This window comes from Xiphophorus hellerii, chromosome 20 (assembly GCF_003331165.1).
Source record: "Xiphophorus hellerii strain 12219 chromosome 20, Xiphophorus_hellerii-4.1, whole genome shotgun sequence".
Taxonomy (NCBI): Eukaryota; Metazoa; Chordata; class Actinopteri; order Cyprinodontiformes; family Poeciliidae; genus Xiphophorus; species Xiphophorus hellerii.
The window spans coordinates 15,394,617-15,407,350 of record NC_045691.1 but is presented as its reverse complement, the minus strand read 5'-3'; the positions used below and the strand labels follow the sequence as shown (position 1 = coordinate 15,407,350).

Sequence of the window (12,734 nt, the reverse complement as noted above, 5' to 3'; positions counted from 1 at the left end):
CCATAAATAAGCAGTTAAATTTAAATTTACTTAGGGTATTGTAGCTGTGTTACTACTGCCTGTTGAATATAAATTGTTACAACTAGTTTGAAGCACTAAACGTTTTAGCTAAATACACAAAAGTCCAACTTTTTTATTAATATTGCAGCATTGATTACACCCATTTGTTTGTTCTTGTGAAAAAAGGTAAGAAAAACGTCCCAACAAAATGAGAAAAAACTACGTTTCACAGCTGGCTTCGAGTAAAATTGAGTTTTAATTTAAAAAACATCTTATTTACATTAATTACAAGAAAACACACACTTTTAATCTAATCTACAATAACACATGTCCTTTATAGTGTCTATTTTTCATCAATCACTATGGTTAGTCACATATTTTTTTAACAGAAGGGCTAAATTCACTTCAAAGCATCTTTTTTTTGACAATGTCTAAAACATTTGGATATATTCACAACACTGTTAGGACTAGATAAGAACAGCATTTTGTATTACACTATTGCTTCACAACCACCCATTTCACAATAAGACTCTTTAAAGACAAGGCACAGTGCAGGTAATCACATCTATCCGTAAACCAAAGGAGATCACAGCGTTTAAAATCTATACAAAAAAAGGCTTTACAGTTGTTACATACGGCTCAGAAGCTTGAACATCTTTTAGCTTTCACAGTTAGAGTTGCTCTCGTTGCCGCCAGACGTTCTACCCTGACCGTTATCTCTCTGCAACATGTGAGATGTCAAGGGAAGGGAGAGGGCTCCCGTCATATTTAGGGCCATGTTTCATGGAAGGATGGCTGATGCTGGGGACGGTTTCTTGTGCTTTCAGAGGAACTTTTTCACAAAGAGGACGTTGTAGAGTCCACCACCTCGCGGCCGTTACAGACTGCTGGCACGTAGTTGGAAGATGATTCTGAGAGAATAGAAGTAGTGATGTTAGCCAGGCTGCATGTTTGGTTTTCCTCTCTATTTTACTGATGAGAAGCGAGACTTTGAACCAGAGAAAGAAGCTGTGAGTAACTGAACGAAAATGGGCATGAGGTATTATTCGAAAGTTGTTAGGCTTTAGGATGATTTGTTTTTTTAATAGAATATTATGGCCAAAGTATAAATTATAAAGTACTGATAACGGGTTAATATATCCACCTTCATATAATGTAGCTAAAATCCAACTTGGCCAGGTAAACCTGTAAAAAAATAGATCCATGTGAAAATGAAAAGCAAAGCTGCTTTGTTAACAAATACTTTCTAATGTGACCCCTTGGATTTGATAAGGGTTGGTATACATGAAAGCAAAGCTATTTTACTAAAGACAAATAAATATTTTCAGTTCTGATTGTCTCACTTAAATTGGAGGAAAAGGGATGAGTAAAAGTAGAGCCTCATTAGAATGCCCTCATTTCTCTTAAACCTTTTCACATTTTGTCATGTTAAAATTTTCAAACTACAATGTATTTTACTGGGATTTTACATGACTGACCAACATAAAATGCATACTTTTGAATTTGGATGAAAATGAAACACAATTTTCAAAGTTTTCTTAAATGAAAACAAAAAAAATTATATGCATTTTTATTCAGGCACCCTGAGTCAACACTGTTACAAGTCTTTTGGGGTACGTTTTTAAGGTCTTACCAAACGTACCCCAGTCAAAGGTTACGTACAAACTTTGACTGGACTATTTTAACAAAAATATAATTTGATACTTCTGGCTGTATTTATAGGGCCCTTACAAACTGGCAAACTGTAAAAAGGACTTCAGTTAGCCTTTGTTCAACTGCTTTCTTCTTCCCAATCTTGTGTGGATCTTTGCAGCTCCTCCAGAGTCGCCATGGGCATTTCCACTGATTCTCTGTTTAATACTATCCTTGCTTGGCCTGTCAGTGTAGTTTATTTACAGAATTCTACATTTATATTTGTAGTGAGATTAGTTTACAAACTACACACCATGCTATTTCTGTAAACAGTTGGTAACACTGGATTCAATTTAGGGGTGTTGGAGTAAAATGGGCTGAATAGAAATGCACAGTGCACCTTAAGAAGTTTTTTTTTTTTTTCTGTAAAAGTATGGAAAACTCATTGTCTTTCCACTTCACTAATTTAAAAAAAAACACACTGTAATGTGTTGTTACAACACGGCAAAATGTGAAAAAAAATGAAAGGGTTTGCAATGCACTGCTGTTCAGCCTTTGGCAAATATTTACTATGTTTCCTTCCCAACCTAAACAGCACCGCCAGTACAAACTTATAGTAAGAAATTTAATTTTCTTGAATTACAATCACATGTTTGTTGTTTTTTACCACCTCAAATAACTTGTACTGTCCTGCACCATAATCTATCAGTTATTCTGATTATTCTGGTTGTAAAAGTAACTTTAATGACCATAAAGTTGCTTTTAACGCTACAGACCATAAACACAGAAAGCTTGCCCTGAGCTGGATGAACAGAGCACACATGCCACCCAGGAACCCGTAAAGCTGACTAATTAAAACACTATATCTCTCTTTTGTAATCTGCTGGGTAATTTCTCGGCTCGCTGACTGGCTGGGATCGCTGCCTTTTTTTCTTTTTTTTAATCTCTGCTTGTTGGCTAGAAAGCCATTATTGTTTGTCCACACATTTCACAAATGAGGTGCCACATAATGAGTTTTAAATGCTGATATTGGTGAAGTTTTTCCACTCTGAATGTTTTTGTGCTGAGATAAGCTTTTCTTTCACTGGATGCGACTTCCTTTCAGATATTAGGTATCATACTTTTTCTATTGTATACGCGTTCCAAATTAAAGTGTCCAAGCAGTTAACAATGAACACATCTGGATCCTCTAAATTCAGAATTTGAATGCATTCTTCACAGACGTCTCACGTTGTTATTTTTGTTTTATTGTACAAATCAGCATGCAGGAAATCCCCACAAATCAGAAGTCACTTTGCCATTGGACTGAAATTCATTTTTGCTCAATTGGCAATCAATCTTATTCAGTGTGTTTGTGCTTGTACCTCTTGGTAAGCGGGAGCTGGCCGCTGCAGATACGCAGGTACTGCGGCGTTGGCCCCTGAGTGTGGCCACGTTTTTCTGAGGATGGAACAGGATGATGTGGACTTTAGGGAAAAACAGGCAGCCAAGAACCACTGAGCCGCTCAGGCTGACAGAGATACACATGGTGGTGGTCTGCACCTACACAGAAAGGGGAGGTTGTGTGAGAAACATCAATCTGCAATCTGTCTTCAAAAGCGCTGGTAAAGTTTGTTCAAAGGCAGCGCTTCTCACACACACACACGCCCACATGCCCACACACCCAGCACACAGGCCTTTGATCAAATCTGTTCACTTGTTACTTTTATTTCCTGCTCCGGTTGCTCACAAACTTTTAATCCAATCCCTAGATCTGCTTTTCACCCCTTTGATACCTTCCCCGAATGAATTCAAGCAATCTGTTCACTTCCAAGAATAATTTGTAAAACCAAACATGACCTGAGTGTCGAAAGGATATTCATTGAGAACATATGGATAAGCCAATTAGTTTATTACCAGAAGATGCCTCTGCAACAACCATTTGGGATGATTGTTAAGAAAACAACTTCTGGTTTTCAGTTAAAACTCAAATACTTTAACTAAAACTTGACTTATTTTACCAGTCAAATGAAAATCTACTATGCCCTATATGTCAACTAGTTAATGTTCCTCAATTATGCATTACATTTCCATTTCCAATTATGAATGAGTATGAGGTCTTCAGCTATGTATGTTAGCAATTCTAATCATGGATTTGTATGCACATGAATATGAGGGCAAGAAGAAGAATACGAGCTAAGCACAGCTGGCTTTCCCAGACAGTCTGTTGCTTTGTTAGTCATATTTCAGCTGCTAATGTGAGCTGACTGCTGGGGTCATCTTCCTGAGCTCCATCTCTTCCCACCCCACTGGCTACCCCTGCAGTCCAGGAACTTCTATTTGCAGAACCACAGCGTGAAGTGAAAATCCTCCCCAAACACACAGACACAACAAAGGCACTGCTGAAGTTTGGAAAAACGTCACAGATTTTTACTTCCAAAGTCAATTAACAGGAGTGCCACTGGGATGGTCAGCCAAACAAACCGCTTTGTCTGCTGCTCTTAATCTCTTAGTGTTGTGAAAGTTTTGTTTTTAAAAGTTAACTCATATTGCGATAGCTGAATGTGTGAAACCTGCTTGGTAATTCCCATTTCAATAAATTTCTGATGGATTTCTTTAACAGTGGCAATCTGTGCGCCACTCCTCCATTTGACCTCTTCACAACTTTATCCCTGGCTTGTCTGCTGGTCTCCATTATTCTGTTTATTCGCTAATATTCTCTAGCAAATCTTCAAGTCCTTCACAGAATAGCCGAATTTATGCAGAGGTCAAATTACACAGGTAGGACTCCAGTTAGTAATCAGGTTCATTCTGAATGCAATAGGCAGCTATAGAATTTATTTAGTGGTATAAAAGTTCTAGTGCATACTTCAGAACATATATTTGTAAGAAACTCTAAAAACCAAGTTTCCTCATAATTCTACTTCATTATTACATATTGCTTTGTTTTGGTTTAATCACAAAGAAATCTACATTAAATACACTGAAATTTATGGAGACAAGATATGTAGAAATTCAAGCAGTAAATCACTTCTATGAGGTATATGCATTTGATTTTGAAAGCAGCTTATTTATAGCTTTACATGTTGTTTAATTTTTGAAAATAATGTTTACTTATTTGCAAAACTAATCCCTGAGACAATTTAACAAAACATCTGTGAATATTTAATTACTTGGTTTACACACTGCAGGAGCTTATTACGTCTGCAGCGATTATTGTGAATCATAAAAGAAATGCACAGAAAAAAAATGTATTTGAATAATTCACACCTCCAGGTTGCTTTCATAAGAAGATGTGAATCTTGTCTGGTAAATTTAAGTTCATTGTCATTCAGGGAGCAACAAGGCCTAAACATTTCCAAGCTACATAAATCCAAACTGAAACTAGTTAATTAGGACCATTATTGTTGTTATAAAAGAGTCTTAAGTTCTTTGCTGCAGTTTCATACGTCCCCTTTAGTTCATTAATATTTTGCTGAAGCTGCATCTTGGAAAATGTTCAGACAGCATCAGCACAGGTGCCTATTAGTTTTCATGTTAGTTGATGATTTTATTATTACTGACATGAAAAGGCTGAGGCTCCCCATAACGACAGACGGCTTGTGTGATCTCAAAGCCACCCCGAATGTTCCCTCCCATCCTGTTTGCACAACAAAGGCCTGGATACACAGGCAGCGCAGCCATGGGTCAATAAGGCTACAGCACTCTGCTTATGAGCTGTCATTTTTACACCCTAATGTACACTGTTTTTATTATGACTTACTTTAAGGTGCCTAGTTTGTGTGCTGCTGCAAAGTATCATGAAGATTCAGAATGAATATTTAAATAATTTGTGTATTGCCGTTTTGCATGATGTAGTCAAAAGTTAACCCATCACTGGATTTGGAGCACTGTAATGGCACATTATGTAATAACGTTGCAATATTTATGATAATGTAATAAAAACAATCACAAACCAACCATTGTGTTCTTCCTAATCAATACTTATAATAACGATCATTTTGTACATCCTACACACATTTAAATATTTAAAACGTTGATGCTGAACTTTTTTTCATTTAGTCGTCTTTCCAGACTCATAGCCAGAACCCTCAAGTGACCAATGGAGACAGACACCAGCTCCTTGCAATAATGAAAGAATGAATATAATCAGCAGGGATGACCTCCAATAAAACCCAAAATGAACATCAAAAGTTCCTTTTCTATACCATTGGTGCCAATAAATGTACAGAGTCTTGTATGTCATCTTTTCAGCAACTATTACAAACTAACAGTTACAATAAGTTTATGCTTACAACTAAAGAATGCTGGAGTTAAGTTAATCAGGTTAGAAATCATTGTTTTATTGACTTGCTGATATATTTATGGCACATCTGTCTACAAGCTCTTTGTTCTTCTCTTGAAGGATCATTAGGTAGACATGAAAAGAAAACCTCTCAGGAGTCTTGTGTGCTGTAGATCAAATGCAATGTGCACACGAATCTTCTACTGATTCAAAGATTAACACATAAAGATCAGGCACATATTTTTTTGGGATCCTTTCACCGCAGCTTACTGCAGTGAAACAAAGATTTTAAATACTTTATTCATGCATATAAAAAAATAATTGCAGGCATAATTACCCTGTAGTCACTGGCAGTGACAAAGAATATGGGTTGGAAAGCCAGCCAGATGATGCAGGTGGTGTACATTGTAAACCCGATGAACTTGGCCTCGTTGAAGTTTTCTGGACACTTCCTCGTCTTGAAGGCGTAGACGGTGCAGAGGATGATGAGGATGCAGTTGTAGGAGAGTGACACAAGCATGCTGCTGTCCTTGCAGTTACACTTGAGGGTGACCACGTTTCGTCTGTCTGGGCTAATTTCCTTCCGGATTCCGGGAAATTCAACCAGGAGCCAAGTAAGGGCCACCAGCAGCTGGCAAGAGATTAGAACACAGCATATTGCCACTTGAGAAGCCGGACTGATGAAGCGCAGACGTTGGGCTCCATCTCTCACATTGCTGAAGATCCTAGCAATGCGATTGGTCTTTGTTAGCAAAGCAGAGTAGCATACAGCAAATGAGGTTCCCAGGGAAAGTCTTCGCAACGTGCAGACAGTAGTGGAAGGTTTTGCAATATAGATGAAGGTCATGCTGTAGCACATGAGAACTCCCATCAAAAGAATGTAGGACAGCTCACGTCCACTTGCTTTGACTACAGGGGTTTCGTTGTTCTTAACAAAAATGCCCACAACTGCCAGAGTACACAGTATGCCAAGACAGGAGATTGTAACAGGCACGATAGCCCAAGCATCTTCCCAGCGGATGTACTCTTCAGGCAGATCATAACACCTGGTCAAATTAGCCAACGGCCATTGACCAAAGCCACAGTCAGCACAGGTGTACTCATCCTGCAGGTACTGGTAGGACTGGCATGGAATACATATCCAGCAGCACATGTCTCCAGGCTGCATGCTCTTCACCTCATTCCTTTTGCATGGGTCACTGCACTGGGAAGTGGGATGAGCCATGCCAAACCAAGGTACTGCGCTAGTGTTCAGGATCAATATGTGGTCCCAGTAGCCAACTTTTTTATATATAAACTTGCCCTTTTCTTTGTGGTAGTTAAAGATGTTGTAGCGACTGATGCTGTCACCTACAGAATCAAAGCGCACGATGCTCTCTGTGTCCGTGGGTCTGAAAGGAGCTGGTGGAAAGCAGAAAGACAGCAATGCATAGTTATTTACAGTAATGCCTAAACATAGCATTTCTATGTACAGCTGACTTTGCAACTAGGTATTATTCTTTTTTTTTAAAATATTACAGCTGTTTTGGAAAATTAATCTGTTTAAATGGTCACAATCAATAATGCAGATCTGGTCTAGATAATTTTCTTCCCTCTTACTATGACTTGACCATTTGTTATGACTCCACTTCTGACACCTCCTCTTTCTTCTTTCTTTAAAGCCTTTTTACTTTCAAACTCTGGTCACATAGAATGTCACACTCATTGGGAATGCTCATTTGTAAAAACAAAGTAATCCAGCAGAAGCTGCATGTCTTATTGCTTTTGCCGCTACAGTAAATGCAAAAAGGAAAGTTTTCTCATCAGGCTTCAGCATTAAGAGTTTTGTCATACTCAGCAGGATATAACTTATCCACCTTATTCCTAAATCATATTTTAGGAATAAAATTTCAGAATTTTGTTGAAGACTTCCGAGCAGACATTCATCCATCCATCTTCTTCCGCTTATCTGGAGTCAGGTTGTGGGGGTAGAAGCCTAAGTAGGGACGCCTAAACTTCCCTCTCCCCAACCACTTGTTCCAGCTCCTCCTGGGGAATCCTAAGGTGTTCCCAGGCCAGCCAAGAAGCAGCGTGTCCTGGGTCTTCCCTGAGGCCTCCTCCCTGTGGGACGTGCCCGAAAAACCTCACCCCTGAATAGAACTTGCCAGGGAGGCTTAAGAGTGTGAACCCCCTATAATTGGAGCACACCCTCCGATCCCCCTTTTTGAACAGGGGGACCACCACCCCAGTCTGCCAATCCAGGGGATCTGCCCCCAAAGTCCATGCAATATTGCAGAGTTGCGTCAGGGAACAAAACCCTACAACATCCATAGCCTTAAGGAACTCCGGGTGAATCTCATCCACCCCCGGGGCCCTGCCACCGAGGAGCTTTTTTTAACCACCTCGACGATCTCGTCCCCAGAGATTGGAGAGCACGACCCAGAGTCCCCAGGCTTAGCTTCCTCAATGGAAGGCATGTTGGTGGGACTGAGGAGGTCTTTGAAGTATTCTGCCCACAGGCCCATAACGTCCCAAGTCGAGGTCAGCAGCACACCATCCCCACTATAAACAGTGTTGGTGCTGTACTGCTTCCCCCTCCTGAGACGCCGGATGGTGGACCAGAATAGCCCTGAAGCCGTGCGGAAGTCTTTCTCCATGGCCTCTCCAAACTCCTCCCACACTCAAGTTTTTGCCTCAGCAACCACCCGATGCCGCTTCGCCCGTCGGTACCCATCAGCTGCTTCCGGAGTCCCACAGGCCAAAAAGGCCCGATAGGACTCCTTCTTTAACCTGACAGCATCCCTCACCGAAGGTGTCCACCAACGGATTTGAAGGTTGCCGCCGTGACAGGCACCAACAACCTTGCGGCCACAGCTCCGATAACCCGCCTCAACAATGGAGGCACGGAACACGGTCCACTCAGACTCAATGTCCCCCACGCCCCCCTGTGTTCAAAGTTCTGCCGGAGATGGGAGTTAAAGCTCCGTCTCACAGGGGATTCCGCCAGACGTTCCCAGCAGACCCTCACAACACGTTTGGGCCTGCCAGATCTGACCGCCATCCTCCCCCACCACCGGAGCCAACTCACCACCAGGTAGTGGTCAGTGGATAGCTCCGCACCTCTCTTCACCCGAGTGTCCAAGACATACAGCCGCAGATCCGATGAAACAATGACAAAGTCGATCATCGAACTGTGGCCTAGGGTGTCCTGGTGCCAAGTGCACATATGGACACCCTTATGCATGAACATGGTGTTTGTTATGGACAATCCGTGACGAGCACAGAAGTCCAACAACAGAACATTCCACGTCCCAAGAGTCAGCTTCTGCAACCGAGGATCGGACCACCAGGGCCCCCTCCCTCGGCCACCTACCCGTCACAAACTGCACCCTTTGGCCCCTCTCATAGGTGGTGGGCCCATGGGAGGGGGGACCCATGTCTCCTCTTCGGGCTGAGCCCGGCCGGGCTCCATGGGTAAAAGCCCGGCCACCAGGCACTCACTTTCATGCCCCCCCTCTAGGCCTGGCTCCAGAGTGTGGCCCCGGTGACCCGCATCCGGGTGAGGGAACATCAAGTCCAAAGTTTTCATTCATCATAGGGGTCTTCGGGCTGCGCTTTGTCTGGTCCCTCACCTAGGACCTGTCTGTCTTGGGTGACCCTATCAGGGGCATAAAGCCCCAGACAGCATAGCTCCTAGGATCATTGGGGCATTCAAACCCCTCCACCACGATAAGGTGGCAGACCAAGGAGAGGTATTTACCTCATGACTCATGTATTTAATTACATGTGCTATAAAAATGATAGAACTTTACATGCACACATCATAAGGATGTATAAAAGATTAATTTAAAGAGACATTTGAGTTTTTCTGCAGACTGGAATGACTGTAACGGAAAAACTGCAATGATTTGCAGAAAACAGGATAATATTGCCCATTTTCTGTTTGAATTTTCCTCTCATTTACACTGAGTCAAAGTTCTGTCTACAGTCTTTAATATAACATATACATCCACCAGGGATGTTAAGGTTAACTTAAGATATGCAGATACACACATACACGAAGCGAGTGGATTGGTGGAGCAGCTATTAAAAGATCAAACTTTGGGCCTTAAAATCAGGTGGATGAACTGACTCATATGCACATTGCTTGGTCTATCTAAAAATGAATCGAACGGACCACAAAACAGTGATTCACAATCCTAACTTACATAAATAATTGCATAAAGGTAATTTTGACAGTTGCAGAGAACCAAAGCTTTTTGTGGCAATCGGCAAGCTTCTGCCATAATTCTGTCTGGATATTATCAGAACTGACAAAACCCATTTCAACTGGTTGCTATCCCGGCACTGAGCCAACTTTTAAGCATGCAATAACACAAAAGATTTTACTTTCTGAATTAAGCTTTAAAAAATATATGAAAAGTCATATTAATGCCCATAATAAGAGACAGTATGCTTTTCAATTAAATAATATTTTATTACTTACAGTTCAACTCTTGCATGTTACCACGTTAGACTAAAATATTTTGTATCTGTGATTGCTGTCGATAGTTTGCTCACCTTCAAACTTGGTCTTCAGGATGAACTCTTTGTAGAGCCTTTTTCCATTACTTGGTTTCATGGCCTCACAGACCTTAGATGTGTTGGAGCATACTGCTTGCCTCATGTTATGCAGAGCATAGGCCATGGCATACACAGCGTTCACCACAAACATGATCTTGGACTCCTGGTCAAAGGTTCCGTCTCGTAAGCTGCGTTCACTACAGCTGAGCTCCTCAAGGCTGCAGGCGAAGTGGTGCTCCCAGAACTCCTTAAACCATGGGTTCCTCGTGTTGGTGTATGGGTTCAGCTTTGTGAAATAGTCTTGAAACTCTCTGATTGCATAGGAGGCCAGTTCAATGGTGAAAGCCCCATCTGCTGCAGTCTCACTGCCCCTCACTACACTCTCTTGTGCTCCCCATCCATCACTGGCCACCCAGATAAATGAGGTGTTCATTCGAGCAGCAGCTGACAGCAGTTCGCGGGCGTCCTCGCTGCGGGTGAACAGGATCACCACCTTAGCATTGGACTTCTGCTTCAGAGAGCGGATCACGTTCTCATAGCCCTGCCGGTTCATGGAGCGGCTCACTTTGGCTGAAGTGGCGATACAGATTTGGTTCTCGCGGGCCTCCAGTTGGAAGGCATCGATGCCAGTCTCGCCATAGTCACCCTCTGATGCTACTGTCGACACGTAGGTCCAGTTGAAGTACTGCAGGATATCAGCCATGGCCTTGGCCTGATAGAAGTCTGGGGGCACAGTGCGGGCGAAGTAGTCATAGCGAGACTTGTCACTGAGCTTTGCACTGGTGGAGGCGTAGCTGATCTGAGGAATTTGGAACAGGCGTAGGAGGTTGGCCACCTGAAAAAGTGGAACATAATTTTTTATGGCTTTCTTTGCAACTTTTAAAACATTTATTATATAATCCTTTATAGAGGAAAAATCTCTTGAGACTCATTGTGTGATTTACAAGACAGACTTGTTACATACATCACAAAAAATATAAAAACAATAGTGCAAACTACTGAACATGTCTGTATTGACATACATTGCCTTGAAAAATCAGGTTCCCTGTCCTGTTTTTTTGTCTTACATGCCATTATGACAGTAGGCCAAAATGATTATGTTTTAGGTCATTACAATAGAAGTCAAATAAAATACATCAACATTTGTGTTTGAAATGTGACCAAAAATCTCAGACCATATAAATACTTTGCCAAGTAACTGTATCTCAGGGATCCTTTTTTGGTAAGCCTACTTTTTACCTTGCAAATGCATTAAACAGTACCTACAACAAGGTTTTGATGTGGGCAAAAATAAAGTGAGAAGGTTGACTAATGCTCGGCTTCAAACATTTTACTTAATATTTCTAGTGGCAATAAGTTGGTACATTGGATATAAAAGAGCGCTTCTATTTTATATGAATATTTATGTATCATTTCTTAAACCTTTATTTACTAAGTTTAGTAGACAAATATAGTTGCTAGACAAAGTAAAAAATAGACAATATTAAAACTCAATAATTTAAAACAGGTTTTTCTTATTTAGTACAACAAATTATAGTATCTGCTAACATTGCATACATATAGCACTCTCTATTACTCTTATTACTGTTTCTTTTATTATCAAATTTAGGACAAGTACTTTTTGAAAATCCCTGCAGCTCATTGTGTTGCTGTTGCCATCTCTGCAGCCTCCTTAACCTTTCATCAAATTTGTAGAAACACACAATTTATGTCATGTCACGTTTGTGCCATATTTTGTCCAATCATCCGTCTTTATTATGCCAACGTATGTAAATAATGCTGTTGAGTTTTCTTTGTAGCCTTTTCCTCACTGATCACTTTTTGCTATGCCATTCATTTGATTCTTCATAAGCTCTGTAGAAACTACAGCTTTAGCTAGACGATGCAAATGAGATCATGTCTGTTTTTTATTTCAGATGGATTCATTACAACTAGTACTAAGTGTTCAGTCAAGAAGAGTCAATTCTAAATTTTAATCGAGAAGTGTTCATTTATCAGTGTGCACACTATATTTGTAGTATTACACTTTTAAAATTCTGCAGTGTTTTTTTTATCTCAAACTTTTTTCTATGTCAGGAAACAGATGTCAGTTTTGAACGAGGCTGCAGAATCACAAAGTGCCTTCATTGGGTATTAATATATGCAACTGTTCACACATAAGGATTTTGTGAAAGTACATTTTCCAATCCAGCATTTGTTTTTTCAAATCAAGTAGTGTTATCTTGAAATACCTTCATATCCCTCTACCCAGACTAATATATTGATTTTCTTGTGAGTTTGTTGGTGCTATGACCAC

General features: G+C 40.7%; 1 protein-coding gene across 1 annotated transcript in view; it reads right to left on the bottom strand.

Moving 5' to 3' along the window:
• Positions 1 to 237: 237 nt before the first annotated feature.
• The window catches only part of LOC116710365 (metabotropic glutamate receptor 2-like), a 31,286-nt gene continuing 18,789 nt past the window's right edge, over positions 238 to 12,734 (bottom strand). The window contains 4 exon segments of the mRNA XM_032549387.1: positions 238 to 911; positions 2,997 to 3,174; positions 6,234 to 7,297; positions 10,436 to 11,273. Coding sequence (XP_032405278.1) covers positions 838 to 911; positions 2,997 to 3,174; positions 6,234 to 7,297; positions 10,436 to 11,273 — 2,154 coding nt within the window. The 3' untranslated portion in view covers positions 238 to 837.